The sequence below is a fragment of the Lucilia cuprina genome, chromosome 5, assembly GCF_022045245.1.
Source record: "Lucilia cuprina isolate Lc7/37 chromosome 5, ASM2204524v1, whole genome shotgun sequence".
NCBI lineage: Eukaryota > Metazoa > Arthropoda > Insecta > Diptera > Calliphoridae > Lucilia > Lucilia cuprina.
This window is the reverse complement of record NC_060953.1, coordinates 39,941,278-39,962,101: the sequence shown is the minus strand read 5'-3', so window position 1 is coordinate 39,962,101 and position 20,824 is coordinate 39,941,278. Positions and strand designations below refer to the sequence as shown.

General features: G+C 29.7%; 1 protein-coding gene across 1 annotated transcript in view; it reads left to right on the top strand.

Moving 5' to 3' along the window:
- Positions 1-565: 565 nt before the first annotated feature.
- The window catches only part of LOC111684808 (integral membrane protein GPR155), a 32,224-nt gene continuing 11,965 nt past the window's right edge, over positions 566-20,824 (top strand). The window contains exon 1 of the mRNA XM_023447016.2: positions 566-1,271. Coding sequence (XP_023302784.2) covers positions 1,000-1,271 — 272 coding nt within the window. The 5' untranslated portion in view covers positions 566-999. The remainder of the gene's footprint in view (positions 1,272-20,824) is intronic.

Sequence of the window (20,824 nt, the reverse complement as noted above, 5' to 3'; positions counted from 1 at the left end):
TACAGAACAAAAATGAAAAAAGGTATTATTTTAAATAAAAAAAATTAGAGACGTAAAGTAGTTCCATTTTTTTATTTTTTTTTTAATTTATAGATATTTTATTAAAAATATTTCAATACTGTAAAAATGTAACAGAAATCTGCCAAAAATTCAAAATGTATTTATAAGAAAACATTAAAAATTTTTTCGTTTACCAACACTTTTCTTGAAAATAAACAAATACTAGAACATAGTGGCATCTCTTTCTCCCAGCTGATATAAGCAAGTAATTCTTTTTGATATGACATTTACTAACGAAATGTCAACGTGAGCGTATGTCTGAAAGGAAAAATAAAATTGTGTTTGCGGTGTGAATAAAAAGAAATAAATTATAATTAAATAAATTAATTAGTATAATTGAAACACAAAACAAAGAAATTTTGTATATATGTACATATATATATCCTTAATTATAACAAATTTTAAAAATAAAAGTGAAAAAAGAAGAAAAAGTTATAAATAAAAACAAATTTAATGTAAATAAGTTAAAAATAGCAGGGAAATTTTGTAAAATGTGTGAAAAATAAAAAGACAAAACGTAAATAAACAATTTTTATTGATAATTAAAGTAATTTAAATAATTAAAAAAAAAAACAAATTATTGCCTAATAAATTATAGATAATTTTTTGTAAAAAAAAAACAAAAAATTGCTAGTATATGCTAAAAAGACCTGCGCCCTTTGAATATTGGTGGCCAACCTTTGACGTATTTTTCACCCACTTGTTATAGATTTGTTAAAGAACAGACAAAGCAGCTAAATAACCATAAACCCGCATAATGACGTAGTTTTCGCTAAAATATTATAAATTAAGAAATTCCACAAAAATACCAACATTTTAGGAATACAACAACAATACAATACTTACCTGGCTTAGGAAGGAGACTTCCTTTAGAAAACCACCCTATTTTTTGGTACAAAAAACACGTTTAACGTGTAGTACTAGCTTTATTTCAACAATATGGATAGTTCTATGATGTTGGCAGCTTTGCATGGCGATTCAGCCGTATATGCTCACGTAGCTAATGCTGAAAATTTGGATGATTATGATGCTACTACTACCACCATAACTTCCTTAACAGATGGCTTAGTAAAGGTCATTACCTCAACAACAACGGCAGCTAACACCATCGTCAGTGCTAGTACAACAGCAGCACCGGATCATGATTCTAATATATCAATGAATAATTTTTATCCAGCCTTGGTACAATGTTTTGGCATTATAATTTGTGGGTAAGTTGCAAGCTTTTTTAACACTTCCACGTAAGAAATTTTAGTTTTGTAAAGCCGTGTAAATGAAAATCCTACACTAAAAATGAATTTGTATACGTAATACACGGTTGTTAGATCTTACAATGTTGTCAGTAAAATGTTCACAAAATGTCAAGTAAATGAAAATCCTACATTTACTAAAAAGCTACGTCAACACGATGGTTAGATCTTACAATATTGCTAGCAAAATGTTCACAGAATGTCAGGAAAATTAAAATCCTACATTACACAACAATGTTGTCAGCAATATGTTCACAGAATGTCAGGCAAATGAAAATCTTACATTAACTATTAAGCTACGTCAACACGGTTGTTAGATCTTTCAATGTTGTCAGCAAAATGTTCACAAAATGTCAAGTAAATGAAAATCTTACATTTACTAAAAAGCTACAGCAACACGGTTGTTAGATCTTACTATGTTGTCAGCAAAATGTTCACAGAATGTCAGGAAAATTAAAATCCTACATTACACAACAATGTTGTCAGCAAAATGTTCACAGAATGTCAAACAAATAAAAATCCTACATTAACTATAAAGCTACCTCAACACGGTTGTTAGATCTTACAATGTTGTCAGGAAAATGTTCACAAAATGTCAAGCAAATAAAAGTCCTACATTAACTATTAAGCTACGTCAACACGGTTGATAGATCTTACAATGTTGTCAGCAAAATGTTCACAAAATGTCAAGCAAATAAAAGTCCTACGTTAACTTTAAAGCTACGTCAACACGGTTGTTAGATCTTACAATGTCGTCAAACAAATAACAGTCCTACATTAACTATTAGGCTACGTAAACAAGGTTGTTAGATCTTACAATCTTGTCAGCAAAATGTTCATAAAATATCAAGCAAATGAAAATCCTACATTAACTATAAAGCTACGTCAACACGGTTGTAAGATCTCATAATGTTGTCAGAAAAATGTTCACAAAATGTTAAGCAAATGAAAATCCTACATTAACTATTAAGCTACGTCAACACGGTTGTTAGATCTTACAATGTTGTCAGCAAAATTTTCATAAAATGTTAAGCAAATAAAAGTCCTACATTAACTATTATGCTACGTCAACACGGTTGTAAGATCTTACAAAGTTGTCAGCAAAATGTTCACAATATGTGTCATAACCGTGTCAACTTACAATGTTTGCTTTATTTCCACGACAATTGGATCTTCGCTTCGGAACGACCCGAGTCATGTACGGCCAAAGATTGTCAACCCATCTACAGCTGTATCAACCGAAAGTTTTTTTTTCCACAGGAAAGAACTATTGGCCAGAGTCGAACTGTTAATAACAACCATTTTTAGTTTTCTCTGACAATGTTTTAAAACAAAAATTGAAATTTGACATTATTGCTAGTCATTTTCTGAACTTTTTTTGCCAACGTTGTAAGATCTTACATCCGTGTGGCTTGTGTATTATAATAATTATCGAAAAATACTATTTATAAGCTTTTGCATAAAACAGAGTACGATGTAAAGAGTTTTTTGGGTAAACTCCTGAAAAATACGTAAGACAAACCTCACAGAATTCGGAGTTTAGAATTAAACGTCCCTAAATAACAAGTTGAAGATCATTTAACAGAAATTTCGAAATGTCATTTGTTTGACGATAAAATCAGCAAACGATGTGGAGTGCATTTTTCCGAATAGACGAATTTCGTCTTAATCGGTTTACAAACTAATATATTTTGTGATATTAAACATTAGCACACATATGAATAAAAATTTCTCTACTTTAGATCTTTATAGTATATTAACCCAGATAGCGACTCAATATTATTAATGTTAAGTTTGTCTATACAAATGTTATCGTTCACTGATATCTATCTTTCGCTTATATGAAAACTTAAACACAAAGAAGTTTTAAGCAGCTGTTAAACAAAAAAAGTATAAAAAGCGTACATGTATTAGGAACAAAAATGATATTGATTAAACAATACATATTCATATTGTATATTTCCATATTTTTTGCACTTCTTTAAATAACAATTATTTAATAATGTTAAAAACATATACGGAACGTTGTATACAATATGTATTTGCAGACAGTCAAATTATTCACTCGTGAGAACAACAATTATAATGTTTATTTTTTTACCCCAAAATTTTAGTTAGACAGACACTATCATTTATGGTTCATTGATTTGTTTGTTGTATGTATTTTTTTTGCTTTAATTTGCTACATTTTAGCGTGTTTTTTTTGCGAATTAACCAGCCATCCTATAATTTAACAATATTATAAATGTGTGATTTTGACCTTGAAAACTACAATACCAAAAACCTACTTTCAAAATTTAAAAAGATTTATTTTGTATTTGATTGAACTGCTATGACTCCTTAAAACAGCTACATACAACTTTAAAAATTGTTTTAAAATATTTACAAAGAAATACCGGTATCTAGACTTTTTTAAGTAATTCCCCTTTTTTGCTAACGTTACGCTGCAGACAAACAATTTTAAACAAAAAAAAATAATTTTATCTTTATCTGTTTAAATGTAATGCTTAAACCAATTTTATACACATAAAATAACTTGTTTTATATTTTCCTTAATTCAAATTTGTTGGCCTAGTTTTAAAACAAAAAAAGTTTTTGGGTAATTTCCCTTTTCTCTAGCTTAACTCCAAATTTTATTTTTTGTTACTCTTTATTACTATAATAACAACTAGGCTTAAATCATGTGCAAATCTATTTTAATGGTCACATGTTAGGTAATTCCCAATTTTTTAGTAACGGAATTATTGTTAGATTTTTTTATGTTAGACGTAAAATTTTAATTTAAAACAATTGTCATTAATAATAGGTTAATTATTTAATAGTAACAGGAGTTTAAAATAGGATGAATCACAGTTTTTAATAAAAAAGTTATAATGTCAAATTTCAACAAAACTAAAATGAAAGAACTTCTTAACCGACTGTCTTAAAAAGGCAGTTTTGATGAGACAATTCTCTATACGAAAACTGTTTCAACTAGACACTTTTCTATATAAAAACTGTCTTGACAAGACACTTTTCTATATGAAAACTCTCTTGACAAGACACTTTTCTATATGAAAACTCTCTTGACAAGACACTTTTCTATATGAAAACTCTCTTGACAAGACACTTTTCTATATGAAAACTGTCTTAACAAGACACTTTTCTATATGAAAACTGTCTTAACAAGACACTTTTCTATATGAAAACTGTCTTAACAAGACACTTTTCTAAATGAAAACTGTCTTAACAACACACTTTTCTATATGAAAACTGTCTTGACAAGACACTTTTCTATATCAAAACTGTCTTAACAAGACACTTTTCTATATCAAAACTGTCTTAACAAGACACTTTTCTATATGAAAACTGTCTTAACAAGACACTTTTCTATATGAAAACTGTCTTAACAAGACACTTTTCTAAAAGAAAACTGTCTTAACAACACACTTTTCTATATGAAAACTGTCTTGACAAGACACTTTTCTAAATGAAAACTGTCTTAACAACACACTTTTCTATATGAAAACTGTCTTGACAAGACACTTTTCTATATCAAAACTGTCTTAACAAAACACTTTTCTATATGAAAACTGTCTTAATAAGACACTTTTCTATATCAAAACTGTCTTAACAAGACACTTTTCTAAATGAAAACTGTCTTAACAACACTCTTTTCTATATGAAAACTGTCTTGACAAGACACTTTTCTATATCAAAACTGTCTTAACAAGACACTTTTCTAAATGAAAACTGTCTTAACAAGACACTTTTCTATATAAAAACTGTCTTAACAAGACACTTTTCTAAATGAAAACTGTCTTAACAACACACTTTTCTATATGAAAACTGTCTTGACAAGACACTTTTCTATATCAAAACTGTCTTAACAAGACACTTTTCTATATAAAAACTGTCTTAATAAGACACTTTTCTATATTAAAACTGTCTTGACAAGACACTTTTCTATATGAAAACTGTCTTGACAAGACACTTTTCTATATGAAAACTGTCTTGACAAGACACTTTTCACACTTTTCTATATCAAAAACTGTCTTGACAAGACACTTTTCTATATCAAAACTGTCTTGACAAGACACTTTTCTATATGAAAACTGTCTTGACAAGACACTTTTCTATATCAAAACTGTCTTGACAAGACACTTTTCTATATGAAAACTGTCTTGACAAGACACTTTTCTATATGAAAATTGTCTTGACAAGACAATTTTCTATATGAAAACTGTCTTGACAAGACACTTCTCTATATGAAAACTGTCTTGACAAGACACTTTTCTATATGAAAACTGTCTTGACAAGACACTTTTCTATATGAAAACTGTCTTGACAAGACACTTTTCTATATGAAAACTGTCTTGACAAGACACTTTTCTATATGAAAACTGTCTTGACAAGACACTTTTCTATATGAAAACTGTCTTGACAAGACACTTTTCTATATGAAAACTGTCTTGACAAGACACTTTTCTATATGAAAACTGTCTTGACAAGACACTTTTCTATATGAAAACTGTCTTGACAAGACACTTTTCTATATGAAAACTGTCTTGACAAGACACTTTTCTATATGAAAACTGTCTTGACAAGACACTTTTCTTTTCTATGAAAACTGTCTTGACAAGACACTTTTCTATATGATAACTGTCTTGACAAGACACTTTTCTATATGAAAACTGTCTTGACAAGACACTTTTCTATATGAAAACTGTCTTGACAAGACACTTTTCTATATGAAAACTGTCTTGACAAGACACTTTTCTATATGAAAACTGTCTTGACAAGACACTTTTCTATATGAAAACTGTCTTGACAAGACACTTTTCTATATGAAAACTGTCTTGACAAGACACTTTTCTATATGAAAACTGTCTTGACAAGACACTTTTCTATATGAAAACTGTCTTGACAAGACACTTTTCTATATGAAAACTGTTTTAACAAGACACTTTTCTATATTAAAACTGTCTTGCTAAGCTACTTTTCTATATGAAAACTATTTTGTTAAGTGAAAACTGTATTGACAAGACTTTTTTTATAAGAAAACAGTCTTGACCAAAATTGGGTATAAGAAAGCTAAGACTGAGGTAACTGCTAACTGTCTTGAGAAGTCATTGTTGAAATTTGTCTTCACAAGACTCTTTTGTGACATTAAACTGTCTCGACAAAGCAATAAAACTCACAAGATTGTTTTGTAAAAGAAATATTACTATTTCTATTTCGAATAAGAAAAATTTAGAATTTAAAAAAGTTCTACAAATTTATAGAAATTTATGAGAATTCTTCATAAAATAACAGTTAATTATGTACTTAATTATAGAAAAATTCCAAGTAAATATAATTGCAATTAAATTCTATAAAAAATAACTTGTTAAACAAACTTGTAACCACTGAATAAAAAAAAAACATAACAACAATGCAACAATTTATTTAAATGCATGATTTTTTTTTAATTAGTTTTCTTTTTTTTTTTTTTTGCACCATAACTCCCTGTTAGCATTAGAATTTGCTTTTCATCACTGTCTAACTGCTATGCTCAAATTATGACGTTTTATTGAAACATACAAAGTAAAGTTTAAAAATTAAAGTTATTTGAAAAATTTCCCCCGTTATTAGTCATTACAAAAAAAACGAACAAATTAACATTAACTACATATAAATGTTGTTAGTTTTTTTCAACTTTAACTTAAATATGAATAATATGAAGTTAAAATGCAATTTAATCAGTTTTTATACCCTACACCACTATAGTGGGGAGGGTATTATACGTTTGTGCTGATGTTTGTAACATACAAAAATATTGGTCCAATACCCACCTTAAAGTATACCGATCGATTCAGAATCATTTTTTGAGTCGATTAAGACATGTCCGTCCGTCTGGCTGGCTGTCCATGTAAACCTTGTGCGCAAGGTACAGGCCGCAATTTTCAAGATAATTTGATGAAATTTGGACCAAGCATGTTTTTTGGCACAAGGACGAAGCCTATTGAAAATGGTTGAAATCGGTCCATTATTTCACCTAGCCCCCATACAACCGTACCTCCCGATTTGAACTTTTTATGCTATAATTACGTCAAATATTCTGCTAGCTCTCTAAAAATTGGCACAAATAAGTTTTATATAAGTATAAATGATACTGCAGATTTTCGTAAGGATCGGCCTATATTTGACCCTAGCCCCCATACAAAACCCCCTTCAAAAAATGACTTAAACGTCTAAAATTGACTTGTAACCATTTGTATCGCAATGAAACTCAACAAAACTAACTGTTATTTAGAAATATATCCTTTTCTCAAATTTACCGAGGATCGGCCCATATTTGACCTATATAAAGCCTCATTTAGAAATTTTAGTTTTTTATCAATAAATGGCTTAAATATTTTGGAATTATGGTAATATTCAACATAAAAGTTTCTTTACAAAAAATAAAAATTTTATAAAAGTAAAATCATGGTGTAGGGTATCATATGGTCGGCCATGCCCGACTATACTTTCCTACTTGTTTTTTAATATATAATTTTTAATTTATCCAATTACAAACACGTCGTCGTTGCATTTAAGTAAAGTGCAGCACTTTTTTTTTCGAGTCAATCAAATTTGTTGTTGTTGTTTCTTTTCAAAATAAATATTTGACACAATTACACCTGCTAAAATAGAAAAAAATAAGTAAATATTTTATACTGTAAGTGTATTCTAATTATAATTAGTTGAATTAAAAGCAAATTGTGAAAACTGTATGAAATGCATCATACAATGCATTAGGAAAATATTTAATTTCTTTAATTTATATAAACTTAATTAAAGTAACAAACTACTTATAATATGTGTATTGTGAGTAACTTACAATTAATAAATTTATAAAAGGTGTATTCTTTTTAGAAACAACAACGACAACAACAACAATAAAATCTTGATACAATAATAATAATACAAATAATTAGTAAAACAAAACAAATAATTAGATCCACAGCATTTGGAAAATGGAAAATTTTTTTCTAATTACTTACATATACAGCCAATTTTATCAAATTTTATTCTAAGAATTTTGTTTTGTTTTTTTTTTTTTTAATTCTTTTTTTATTTATCAATTTTAAATCAATATTTATCTTATAAATATTGATTTTATAACAGTTTTATTTACATTACATGTTAACTAATAATAATCTTAGAGCAAATTAAATTTGAAATAGTAAAACGAACGACTTGAACACGAATATTTTATTTTGTGTTGACGGCCCAGTTACAAATTAATTTTTACAAATTTTGTTTGTATAATAAATAAATATTTAGTTTTTACATGACCGACAAAGAGAAAGTACTTACAGTAAATTATTATTTTTTTTTTTGTTGAAATGTGATAGCAAAAACTTTATTATATGTACTTATGTATAATTATTATCAATGTGAATTTCAAAAGAGGCTCTTATTTAGGTACTTGGGTCAATGAACTTAAATAGATTTTTTTGAAATCGATTACTTTATCTTAGTTATAAACCGATTTAATCACGGAACGTAAGACATTTTTAAACTTTAAAATCATATTTATATTAAACTAGCTATAGGGTAGAAGAGGGATCATTCGCCATAGGGGCACATCTGTAAATGCGAATAACTTGAAAACCGAGTAATCGATTTTATTGCATTATTAAAATTTGTTTTCGTTTATCAATTATCTATCATCCTTGAAAATTTGAAACATTAACTTTACATATGATGGGAAGCAGACATGTTTAATTGTTTTTCAAAGGGCGGTGAAAATATTTCACTGTGTGAACTTTTTTTTGCTAACTTTTTTAGTTTTTGTGATAGAAAAAATATATTGGTCAGTATTAGAATATCAATAATAGTGAACAATAAGACATAATAAAATTTTCGATAATATAATTTGAAGCCCGAAAAAAATTGAAACTAAACCCCAGATCTGCCCGTGGGGCACATACGCCAAATATATGTAATGCTTATGATGTAGAACAAAATTGTTTAAAATATAGAAAAAATCAGTAATAATTTGTTTTAATTTTTTTTTAAGTATTTGTATTTTTTTTCTTTTATTTTACTAATGACAAATCTGCCCCATCCCCTTGGCGCATTTACCCCATGGATGGGGTGGTATCGCCGTTTTTGGTCAATGCGGAAAAGTTAAAAAAAATATGTACATGAGGATGACTTAAGAAAAATTAAAAGGAATAAAACTAAAGCCAACATATCTAAGTATCCGAACCAAGAAAAAAATTAAGAATATGTATTGTAGTTTAATTTGAGGCCGCCTCAAAAAAACAATTGGCGTATGGTCCCCCTTCTACCCTACGCAGTGTGCTTTGCTACCCTAAAACCAATGTAAATTAAAAAAAGAGCTATTTCAAATGTTTATATTGATTTAAAAGATTTCGTGCAAAATTTGAGGATTTTTGCTATAATTCCCAGACATTTTTTTCTATTTCATTAATATGGTGGATTCCATTCCACCTAAAGAAAGTCATTAAAAGAGTTTAAGATAAAAATCCATTTAACTTTGAAGGCAATTTTATGTTTGAGAATAAGTTAAGGAAAAGAAATATCAGTCATCCTGAGGCTCTTAAGTAACAAAGAGGTTAGCTGGTTATCATGGACCCCGTTTGCTGTCATATTCTGTTTAATAGGCCCTTGATAATCTACCCATTGTGATGTATTTGCAATCCGGGTGAAAAGAGCTTATATATGTAATCTGGTACCACGAGAACCGGTAACCCACAGAACTGAATTTCGAATTGTGTCTAGACCGGGTTATTAGAAAGATCCCTTTGGGGTACACGTATGGAATGGAATGGCTGGTTATCGCGGAGCTTGTATTGACCACGGCTAGTAGTCTCAATATATCCTGCTTGTTTTTTGTTATATGTGTCTACAATAAACCATTGAGGATAATACTTTGATATTATCCACAGGTAGTTACTACCGAAACAGTTCATGTCCTTCAGATCCTTCTCTACAGGCCATGTTACCTTAAAAATAATCTATCCACCTTGATGTATTTGTAATCCGTATGAAAAGAAGTGTAATCAATATCTTTAGTCTGCCGGGACTATAAACTGTTAGAGTCAAATGTATCTTTGTCTTTTCCATAGAATCATTTAATCTGGGGGTCGAACCATGGGGCCTTGTAATCTCGAACCACGAGAACCGGTAGCACAAAGACCACAGTTTCGAACTTTGTGTAGTATCGGCTTTTAGAGATATACCTCCGAAGGAAGAGAATGTTAGTTAAAATACTGATACACGGTAAATGCTATTATTCGGGATAAGTGGGAGTAAGCTTTGGAAACAAGTTGGTGTCAAATGTTTATGATACGGAAAAAATGTAGGGATATGAGGGCTTTATTCATCCGTGTACGTAGATTGTGTTTTTGTCAGTTGTTTGATAAGTGATGAATGTTAGATATTTTATATATATCGGCTATTTTGTTAGATTCGCTTTTCGGTCTATCTATTATGTCTCTAGGTACTGTTGTCGAATCAATCCCTTCTGCGTGTTAATATACGGTGTAGCAACAAGTTCACGGCTTAGATTCATATTTCGGTCTCCCAATTACGTCTCCAGATGCTGTTGTCAAATCAATTCCATCTATGTAAGTAAGTAACCCAATGCCAGAGTTTAGATGGTTCGAGTACTTGGACAAAGTGTCTGTACATGGATCTGCAGAACCAAGTATAACAAATTGCTTCAGACATTTAAAAAGCACCAAAGGGGCAGTGGTGTGTCGTCTAACTAGTTCACCTTGTAGTTCTTAAAGTACTACCGTTAAACAGAGAAGTGGTAGTAAGTATAAGAGTTTAATGAAAATAGAGTCGTTTAGTTATCGACAAAATCGATGTCCAAGATAAATCAAAGGATGTTAATTTCATTGTAATACCCTATTTATAAAACATTTTTTCTTTCTATTTCCTGTGGAAGTCTAGAGTTCTATTTACTTTATTATTTTGGTTGATCTGTACATGGACCTGCAGAACCATGTATTACAAATTACTACCAGCATTTAAAAAGCACCAAGGGACAGTGGTGAGTCGTTTAACAAGTTAACCTTGTAGTTGTGAAAGTATAACCATGAAATAAGGCCAATATGGCTGGTGTTAACGTAAATCACTTGGGCTTAGATTAACAAGGAAGTGATAGTATAAGAGTTTAATAAAAGTAGAGGCGCTTGGTTATCGACAAAAAACTGAGGACCAAGAGAAATCAAAGGATGTTATTTGCATAGTAATATCCTCTTTATAAAACAGTGGACAGGCTATTCATTATTAAACAAACATTTGTTTTTCTTTCTATTTCCTGCGGGAGTCTAGAGTTCTATTTACTTTATTATTTTGGTTGCTCTGTATTGCAGGATTATCTCTGAAAGATATATGGAAATAGTTGCACGATCATAAAGATCTTGTTAAATGATCGCTGCTCACATTTCGGAAAGATCTAGTAAACTTTATGTAATATCTCCATCAATGTTACATAAAGGATTATCTCTGAGAGATATTTACACGATCTCTGCCTACATTTCAGAAATATCTAGTTACACGATCGCTGCTCACATTTCGTAAAGATCTAGTATTCTTTATGTAATATTTCAATGATAAGTCTGAAAGAGATACTTACACGATCACTGCTTACATTTCAGAAATATCTAGTTACACGATCACAGCTCAAATTCCGGAAAGATCTAGTATTCTTAATGTAACATTTCCGTCAATGATAAAAAGTTCTAATAAGTTGCTAAAATTGTTAACAAACTATATAACTTCAAATTATATTTCATAACAAACTGTAATTAAATAGTTTTTTTTTAACCTAATTGTCATTGCACCCTAATTGTAAACAAACAAAAACTTAAACCTGTGACTAAAAACTAAATTTAAAATAAATTACACACGAGCTATAATAATTATACTAGTAATAAGCTACATATATACTTAAAAAAAAACAAAATTGTGACGCCACTTCATACCCAATTACACTTTTGAATATTTATTTATCGTAACTCTATATGTCAATGTACGAATATAACGGTATTATCTAGATAAAATACTACACATTTATAGAATTGTTTATATTTAACTAGCATACCCTGGGTGCTTCGCTACCCTAACTATGTTCAATAGCGTAAAAATATCAAAAAGTACCATCGGAAAAACGAAAAAGTACAAAGACCTCTCAATAAATTCTCATTTAATAAGGACCGTGTGTTCCGGTTAACCATTATAAAGAATCTATTTGAAGAATAGAAAAGTACCAAATAGTTCCCACTTACAGAATATTATTCAGTCAAGGCCTTGTATGTTAAAATTAATGTTCCTAGGTTGAATATTTTAGAAAATTAAAAAAAGTACAATTTATGAGATAAAAAGTACTAAAAAGTTGTCTCTTAAAGAATCTTATCCGATGAGGACTGTGTATGTTTAATAATCATGCGTTTTGAGTTCATTTTAAAGAACATACAAAGAGTATCATTTGAAGGAAGAAAAAGTACCAAAAATGGAATAAATTTTACCTAAGTGGAAAGTACTAATAAAAAGAGTATAATTTTTCCTCTTTTTGCTTAAAAATATACTTTTTCGAGAATTAAGTTTACAAAATGTTCCGTATTTAAATCTATATATCACAGATAAAACTCAAAAGATTCATATATGCTTTCATTTGTTCGAAAAAAATAGTGCTTTCAAAAAGTACCAAACAATTTACTTGAATTTGGTCCTATATAGGCCTTAGTACTTGAATTCCAAAATAATAGCTTATTTTATGTGAGTAAATAAAATACTTTTTCATATTTTATAAAAATTGGCCCAATGAGTTTAAATAAAATGAAATTTCCCGTTTCTTTTTGGTACTTTTTTCCCCAGTGAAGTAGCAAACATTGTATTACAATAAATATTACAGAGTTATTCCGTAGTTTAATAGGAATAATTCAATAAACCGAAAAAGTTTTCTTAATATGCTAAAAAAGTACCATAAATGCAGTTTTCTCCCATTTATATTAAAAAAAGGACTGAATTTTAAAAAAGTACGAAACAGGTGTCTCATAATTTTGAGAAATGTATCCAAAATATTTAGAAAATTTTATTATTTTAATTAGTTCAAAAGTTATAAAGAGCTAAAAAAGGTACCGAAATCACCTTTGTTACACATTTTTGCCCCTTAAAAGTACAAATTTCAAAAAAGTACCAGACACCCATCTGCTCATTTTAAGAGTAGATACAGGTAAATTTAAAATTTTTCTTGTATCATTAATATTATGTAAGATAATTAAGAAAACCTGTTTTACCCGTTTTTCCCCTTTTTACCCGGAAATGTGCAAATTTCCAAAAATCCCTCCTTAGTGGATCTATATAATCAAAAACACATATACTGTCAAAATTTCATGATTCTAGGTTCAGCCGTTTGGGCTGTGCGATGATGAATCAGTCAGTCAGTAACGCTACTCTTTTATATATATATATAGAAGATTATTAGGCGCAGTAAATGTTATTCAAATACAAACATAAACGTTTGCATGCAATAATTATTTTGTAAATTGCATTTAAAAAAAAATAATATTGATATTATATAATAAATCAATTGATATATTCTTTTGACTTATCGCTGTCTTTAAGAATTACTTAATAAATTAAAGAATATATATATATTTTTTAAATTGATTGTTTTTAATTTGTTTAAATGAATACAAAGTCAAGCCGCAGTTTTAACATAATAATGTTCTTTTGTTTTTTTTTTGTCTATATGTTAAATATTGGTTTTTGATTAAAATTTTTTAAAATTTGTGTAAAAAAACGTGATCAAAACGATGGGTATAATTTTCACGTTCTTATAGACAGATGTTCATTTTAGCGTAGAAGCACATCTTTATTTATTAACAAAACAGTAAAGAAAAAAACTTGTTATCAATTGTTTAAATGTTTAAAAAAAAGACATAATAAAAATGTATGTACTTTTTTTTTTGCAATGCAAAATGACAAGATCACACCTTAAATTCTGGGAACAAAAAAAAATTACATCAATTTCAATGATTCACAGCGGTTATTTCAGTTCAGACCAGGAAATCCTTTAATCAAGTAAGGCGTTTCATTTGTTTAAAGGCCAAATTTAAGTGAAAGTCAATTCTTGTTTAATTTGATAAAATTAATCAATAAGAAGTTTGGAGTTCGATGAAATATGTTTGAATTGGTTATTTTAAAATGATCTCACCAACCGGTAACTGCCAAAAAATCTAAATCTTAAGTGGTTACTATGGTTAAAATATTGATTCACTATAGAATCTCATACAGATATTTGAGCGACATTCTGACATTTATTATTTATTATTAATTAAAGCAGTTTTACTAATTAGTCTATTGCACAAGATACCGCTATTTCCTATGGTTTTCAATAGTCTTGATTTTATGAATATATTCTGTCTTGTTCTCTTTCATATTTAAAAATCCTTCCCAAAAACTTAAAGTTTTTGCGGAAACAGGACTCCACACAAGTTTAATTGTCTTACGCTATTGAATAGTCTATTCAGTCCAGGGCGTGTTATGTTGATGAATCTTGCCTGATCTTGGTGATATTACAATCCCCGGGTAAAAGTGTTGCACCTGTCACCTCGGCGATTATTTGGAATCATATGACTAGCGGTTGAACCGGGAAAACTACTGTAGAATAATGTGTTGTGAAATGTATGGTTCTCGCCACAACGGTACACTCGAATGAAAGTTTAGAAAGGTTTCTCTCCGATGTACCGCATTTTTATCGGATGTTATCATTATCGGATACCCATATTTGTCGAGATATGTTTTTGTTCTGTCAATAGAACGTTCTCTGAGAATAAGAACTAGTCATATTTTTCTTGGCTTATTTGATGAATACATACTTCGAGCTAACGATTACGTATCTACGTGCTATTGCCGAATGCATTAGCGTGGTTATAGAGGGAATTATCCCGGAAGTTTGACAGTGGAGCAATAATGGTCAAAGATTAGATAGTTTTAAGTACTTAAGCAAAGTGCTTATACATGGTCCAATGGGGACAACGGTGGATCGTTTCTAGCTTACCACTGTAATCCGTTACCTTGATAACATCTCCATGTTATTGTTATTGCAATATCCCGGGAAAAAGAGTTGCTACCTCTAGTCTACCGGGACTATAAACCGGTGATGTAAAATGTATTCACGGCCTTTTCTTGGAATAATTTGGCATGGATTCCAACTAGAGCAGAGCGAACTAGAGTCCCGGCTGGATGTGGTTTAAACCCAAAATCTTGGCCAAAGGATGCTGGTTTAAGGACTGATAAATGTTATGGTATATATGTCTGTATTCTTCTTCCGGTACTGCTGCCATCTCAAGAGGTGTCACTGGGCGATATGACAGAGCAAACCATGCTGAATTCCTAAACTTTGCGTAGTAGGACGTATAGGTTAGAAAATTTTCATTTTAACGCTTGGTGATTGCCTGCTAATCCGTATATCGTTTCTTATGGTCATAGAATGGAACTGATGTATGTTGGTAAATGATCGGTAGAGTCTCCTTTGCCCGACAGTAGATTTAGTATACCTCATACGTTGCGGAAGTTCTCTAGTGCTATGCGATTTGATTAGGGTCCACCACCACTTACTTGACTCACTTACTTATCTGGGTATTTCAGACTAACCTCATTAAGAGGTTAAGGAATGCACTGGAATGGGTCATTAGTTGAGAGGGATTTCATTGTAGTTAATATTTCAATATTAACTTAATGCAATATTTATGACATCAAAAGGGTCATCTAATCTTATCTACTGCATAATCTATTGACCACATATCTTATTGAATAGTCTTAAGAATATAGGATAATTTGTGAACAAGTTTAGTAGTGTTCTAGTTTGCCAGTGTAGGTCTGTCTTTATTATCAGCAAAGACTCTGGTAAACGTGCACACAATAGACAATAGAGCTTTTTGAAATCATGTGAATATTACGGAGATTGGACGTAGAGAAGTATTTCATACGCCCGCAATATCAAGAACGTTTAACACCATATTAGGCAACATAATTTGTATTCTTAATACGTCACTGAAGAGGGATTTATGTCGACTCTATAACCACGACGCCATAATTACAATTCAGAGATTGTCATTATGTCCTCACTCACACTTGGCTAAAAATCAAACGAAATCAAGTAGAGAGCTCACTTTTCACTCCAATTCTACGGCTGTTCTATGACATCAGACATATACACACACATATGTATATACGTCCCGTTTATATGTTCGCTGGGTTATTCGTCTCACTCATAATCAATTAATCAAAATATAAGCTAACGTTTAACATATCTTAATTATAGTAATTAATAATGTTCAAATTATTCTTAAAACTGCTACTGTTTTTATAAAAAAAAACAATATCGTCAATATGTTAATAAACAAATTTAATAAGTTCCTTCTTTACTTTCGTTAAATTGTACAGCAAAATTTTAATTAACTACCTCAGTTTCCTTCTTTTTTATTTTGATATTTAAGAATATATTGTATTCTATTTAATACGGAAATAATTACAATGTGTTTGTATTTTTATGAAGGTATACATTACGCACAATTTCATTCAGCAACTAGTGGCTATTACCACTTAAACCAGTTTTAGGTAAATTTAAATAGTTAGACAGCTACAGGCCGAATATGAAAAAAGCCGAATAATCTCTGGAACTCTAACGTATATTCTTCTGTAAGATCAGAGTGTAGTTGCTTTAAATATTAAGAAGTCTAAAATCAGAAACCAGACTATAGACTAGACTGGGGACTAGACTATAGACTAGACTATAGACTAAAATATAGACTAAACTATAGACTAGACTATAGAATAGACTATACCCTAGACTATAGACTAGACTATAGACTAGACTATAGAGTGGACTATAGACTAGACTATAGACTAGACTATAGACTAGACTATAGACTAGACTATAGACTAAACTATAGACTAGACTATAGACTAGACTATAGACTAGACTATAGACTAGACTATATACTAGACTATAGACTAGACTATAGACTAGACTATAGACTAGACTATAGACTAGACTATAGACTAGACTATAGACTAGACTATAGACTAGACTATAGACTAGACTATAGACTATGCTGTAGACTAGACTAAATTCTAGACTATAGGCTATACTCATTTATAATTATTCCATTTTGTTTGTGAAATACGCCAAAAGTTTCCAAACGTTAGTATAAAAGATCCAAATTTGCCGCCAACCGCTAAGACGCATTTTTACCCAAGATTTGAAGGTAAAACGTCGAATTAGCAACACTGACCCTGATAAATTATTAATATTTTAAAAATATTTTTATAACTTTTAACGACTTTAAGGCTTTTTTCTATTTGATATGCTTTCTTTAAAACCGAATACAAGTTTTAAACTTAAAAACGACCCACCGAATACTAAACAATAATTGTTTTATTCTCAGCACCTTACTTAAGCATAATTGAAACTATTTAAAAACAAAACACGCGTAAGTTGTAAATAACATGATTTAAAATCCAGTTAATCATTTAAGACTCTATCTCTCTTTAAAATGTATACAACTTCTTAAGGAAATAAAGCTACCAGTTTAAATAAATAATATGCTTTGAATGCGATGTATGTGGGCGGACGTTGAACATAAATAATCAAATTTCAATTTTCAAAAATCTCTATTATTAAATTTATTGAAAAATCATGCTGTCGTTGATTGTGTTTTATAAATTGTTTTTTTATTGAGAGACTGAGAGAGTATTATGGGTATTATTTGGTATTATTGTTGTAATTAGAAGTTTACAAGCATTTAAAAACACAATAAACAAATTGAAGTTGCAATTATACAGAGGTGGGTTAAGTGAGGAAAAAAGGTGGTTATAATAAAAATCTTTATTTACGAAATTGTTGTCCTCTATTTTAACGTTCAGAAACTAAAATTTTTTTTGGAAAAAACTACCTTTGACACTGCAAAAACTATTGGAGTACGTGACCCATTTAAGTAATCAAAAAAAAAAAAAAAAAAAAAAAACGACACCTCTGTAAATATTATTGTGGTTCATGATCCGTTTAGTAGTCCTATGTGATGCAGGCTTGGATGAAAACAACATCGCATTTGATAGGACCATGTTGCGGATCACGTTATCCCAAAATTTAAAAAAGTCTGTAGTTTTGGAATAACTCCGATGTAATGCATGGATGTAATACATGGTCCTCACCTGTGAAATAATAATGTTAAATGGATTTTTTCCATACATTTGGATTAGTTATGGACTAGTCCTTTAAAGAGTACTCTTTGCATGTGTATGCAGAGTAGTCTCAATTTTTGCAGTGGAATTTTTCTCATAGTGTTAATAAAAGATGCAATATCTAGAGTAAAGCTTCTAGAACAACTATGATGATGGAGAGCTTGCGACTACAGTCTATTACCTACGATCCTAAAGCTTTAAATGCAGACTACACAAAGGGAAACAAAATCGACAACGAATTGTTACAACATTGACAACGTTGCGTTGAATACATATTGTTGTACGTATGTATGTACTTTGACAACGGATGTTATTGAAAAATTATAAACATTTTGGTATCAATTTGGCACTAGGCGTGTAATATTTAAAAACGCTGTTTTTTCTTTTGTGTATGTGGGTATATGATTTGCAATTAAAGAATTTCTCTTAGTAGTGTATTGACATATTCATCGTAGTCTATCTACCCTTTTCAAAAATATCTGATCCTAAAGCTGTTGCTGTAAAACTGTACTCTTATACAGAGGGAAATACCAGTAGAAAAGTACCGAAATTGTTACAAGTCGTTGTGAAAAGTGAGCTTTCCACGTGTTTTAATATTTAGACAACGAATGTGTATAAAATTTAAATAACACCCAGTTATCATTTTGATAACCACTGTTGTAATTTTGACATCGCATTTTGATTACACTTTGAGTCTTTTCAACAATGCATCGTTGTGATTTCGACAACATAGCATTGTCATTTTGATAACTCATTATTATTTTTTTGCTGATTTGATAACGTCATATATTTTTAATATTTTTTTGTTGATTTGCAAACTATTCGTACATACTTTGACAACGGATATTATTAAAAAAATATATATACTTTAGCGTCGATTTGGTACATGAAATTAAAACGTATTTTTTCCCTTTGTCTGAATATGATTATAACAAGAAGGAAATTAGAATATATTAGGAGATTAAAGGACTTAGAGAAAGCAATAAAACTTTTTTGTATCAGTACTGCTATGTCGGATATTTAAAGCGTTTCAAAATTGCAAGATATAACGCTTATATCTAGTACAATATCAATAAGATAGAATCGCACAATCAAACGAGATTCCTGGAAACTTTCCAATATATCTCTGTCTATACCTTTCAATTTCGAAACACTTTTAATATCCGACAGATCAGGACTTATACAAAAAAGATCAATAGCTTTCTCAACGTCCTTGTCATAGAACATTAATCTCCTGATAGATTCTCATTTCCCTCTTGGTATAATCATGTCTACACTGAGGGAATAAAAAAGTTTCCTGATTATAGAAAGAGGGAAATGAAAATCTATCAGGAGATTAATGCTCTATGACAAGGACGTTGAGAAAGCTATTGAGCTTTTTATTAAAAGTGTTTCTAAATTGCAAGATATAGAAAGAGAGATATTAAAAAATTTCTAGGAGTCTCGTTTGACCGTGATACTTTTGTGCGAAAAATATACCCAAAATATAAAAAGGTATAAAATCACTCAAAAAGCTCTCAGTATCCTTATCAACTGACAGATTCATTAGATAAAAATAAGACTTTAAAAATTAGGTATTCAAGTGATCAGGTCGATAGTTAAAATTTAAATATGTAATTTTTCCTTTTATCAAATAGAAAGCTTAACTATTGAAGTAACCATGTACCCAATACTTTCCATCCCTGCAGCATATCTCGTAATTCAATACACACTTCTCAAAATATGTAATTTTCGACTATTTTCGTAATTAATCTGACCTTTAATGTATAACAAAATTGCACAACAACAAAAACATTATTACAATCAATACAATTACAGTGAAAGTGAATGAATTGCATATTTTTCATTTTTTTTTCGTTTCTCTCAACAAAAAAATTTATTACTGCCAGTTAAACGATTAACAGAAATTAAATTGTTTTTAATCAAAATTATTTATATACAATTTTTGTAAAATATTCTAAAAGTAAGTATTTTCAAATGAATTATTAATTAATTCAATATGCTAATTTGTGGTTGGAATATCCAACGCATACTTATCGAAATTTCTCAACTCACACCGATTGATTTTTCGTATACATATAGAGACGTGCTTAATAGTCCATATTTCAATTTGTCATCAATAACAAAAAAAAATCATTTTTTTTTTTGATTTTATTTCTTCAATATTCTATACATAATAATGTTTTAACATTTATTTTGTTTCAAATAATGATTGTACAAAAAGTGTGTTTCAATTGAAAATAAAAAATCTTAATTACAGATAAGTCACGTTGTTT